This window comes from Echinops telfairi, unplaced genomic scaffold, assembly GCF_000313985.2.
Source record: "Echinops telfairi isolate 266 unplaced genomic scaffold, ASM31398v2 ScPeMD7_12;HRSCAF=54, whole genome shotgun sequence".
NCBI lineage: Eukaryota > Metazoa > Chordata > Mammalia > Afrosoricida > Tenrecidae > Echinops > Echinops telfairi.
The window spans coordinates 6,481,288-6,482,923 of record NW_022103909.1 but is presented as its reverse complement, the minus strand read 5'-3'; the positions used below and the strand labels follow the sequence as shown (position 1 = coordinate 6,482,923).

The window sequence follows — 1,636 nt, the reverse complement described above, 5'->3', positions numbered from 1 at the left end:
CTTTCCTCTGGTGCTTTAATGCTTCCTCCCGCCACTACAATGACCCTACCTTACAAATCTGGCTAGACCAGAGCATGTACATGGATACAGGTAAGAGCTGAATAATTTTTTTTTTAAATAAGTAACTACAGCAAGCATGGAGAGGTAGAGTGAGCTTGTTAGATTAAGAAACGAAATTGTATTTTTTCATGGATTTCAGGGGAAGTTTTCAGTTAACTAAAGATAAGCCGTGACTTCTGTAGGTTTAAACCCTCACTACTAAAACGTCTCTATATTACATTTCACTAAGTACAAGGCTATGAGTCAGAATCTTACACGCAGTCACGCTGACACCCGAGGATGTTCCTTTCCCTGCAACGAGAGGATAGCTCGAAACTGTGAATAACAGTTCAGTTCTGCCTAAATTATGGTTTCCCAAACTGACTCTTTACACCACAGAGAGAGAAATGGAGACAGACATAGTTCTTCAGACTCTGCCACTCCTTTCCCCAACCCTATCATCCTGCCACATTGCCCTGCTCCTAACAGGTTGAATTCAATGATCCTTTCCACCTTTTCTATCCATTCCCTCAGTCTAAAAACTCTTGTCATCTAAGCAATTCTTGCTCTTTCTTAGGTTTCCACTCAAACCAGGCTGACTCAAGGAAATGAGCTCTGATCTCTCAGGAGGAGTTAGAGCTCCCCAATAACTTCGACGTATATTTCTGAAGCAGGGACTCCTTGTATATTCCAACACAATCACTGTGTTTTCAAGTAGAAAGTACAACTATGGAGTCAGACAGCCTGGACTCAAATCCTGGGCCTGACTCCCTTGGGTAAGTTCTTTAACCTCTCTGGACCTGGTTCCCCATTTATAAATCAGAATATTAACTTATACCCAATAACATTTTTGTTAGGATTTAAAAACTTTAACGAGAACCCCTCGTATATAGTAAACAGATAACATGTTGTTGCTATGACTTACTGAGTGAAGAAAAGGACACATAAGAGAAAAAGAGATGTAGAAGGCTTTCAGTTGTTACAGCAGAGCTGTCCTCCAGAGAAGCGCTAACCCATGCATGGTACGTGAGCTTGACCCGTCTGTGCAAACGTCACACCGGGGCCACGGTGGAGGAGAGATGCAAGGTCAGCCCACAGGGAAGCTGGCCATGTGGAATGACGAGGGCCAAGCCACGGCAGGCTAACGATCGCCAGCCACCGCCAGAAACCAGGAGAGCAGCGCGGCGCCCTCAGTGAGAGCCAGCACGGCAGACACCAGCCTCTAGACCCAAGAAAAAGCCCACTCTGTTCTCGAGTGGCAGCCTGTCTGTGGTACGTGCTACAGTGGCCCCAGGAAATGAACACAGGAGCCCTAGGAAATGAACTCCCTGCCTATTTGGGAACTTACTTTTTTTTTCACGTTCAGACATAAACATCACCGCCATATCAAACCTTTTTAGTTCAGACAGTCTTTGTAAGATTTCAAAGATGAGTGATGGATTTTCTTTCCTGAAATAATCCAAATATAAAAACAAATTATTCATGAAAGGTAGATTATCATTCTGTTTGCCATCATACTTCTAACTATGCATAAATAAGGCATTCGATGCTTACCTTTTTGACCTTAAAGCCTGTCTATGTTTTAAGTTCCCAGATC

At 43.4% G+C, this 1,636-nt stretch overlaps 1 protein-coding gene across 1 annotated transcript in view; it reads right to left on the bottom strand.

Moving 5' to 3' along the window:
- The window catches only part of RPAP3 (RNA polymerase II associated protein 3), a 32,501-nt gene that overhangs the window by 1,980 nt on the left and 28,885 nt on the right, over window positions 1-1,636 (bottom strand). The window contains exon 14 of the mRNA XM_045287235.1: window positions 1,388-1,559. Coding sequence (XP_045143170.1) covers window positions 1,388-1,559 — 172 coding nt within the window. The remainder of the gene's footprint in view (window positions 1-1,387; window positions 1,560-1,636) is intronic.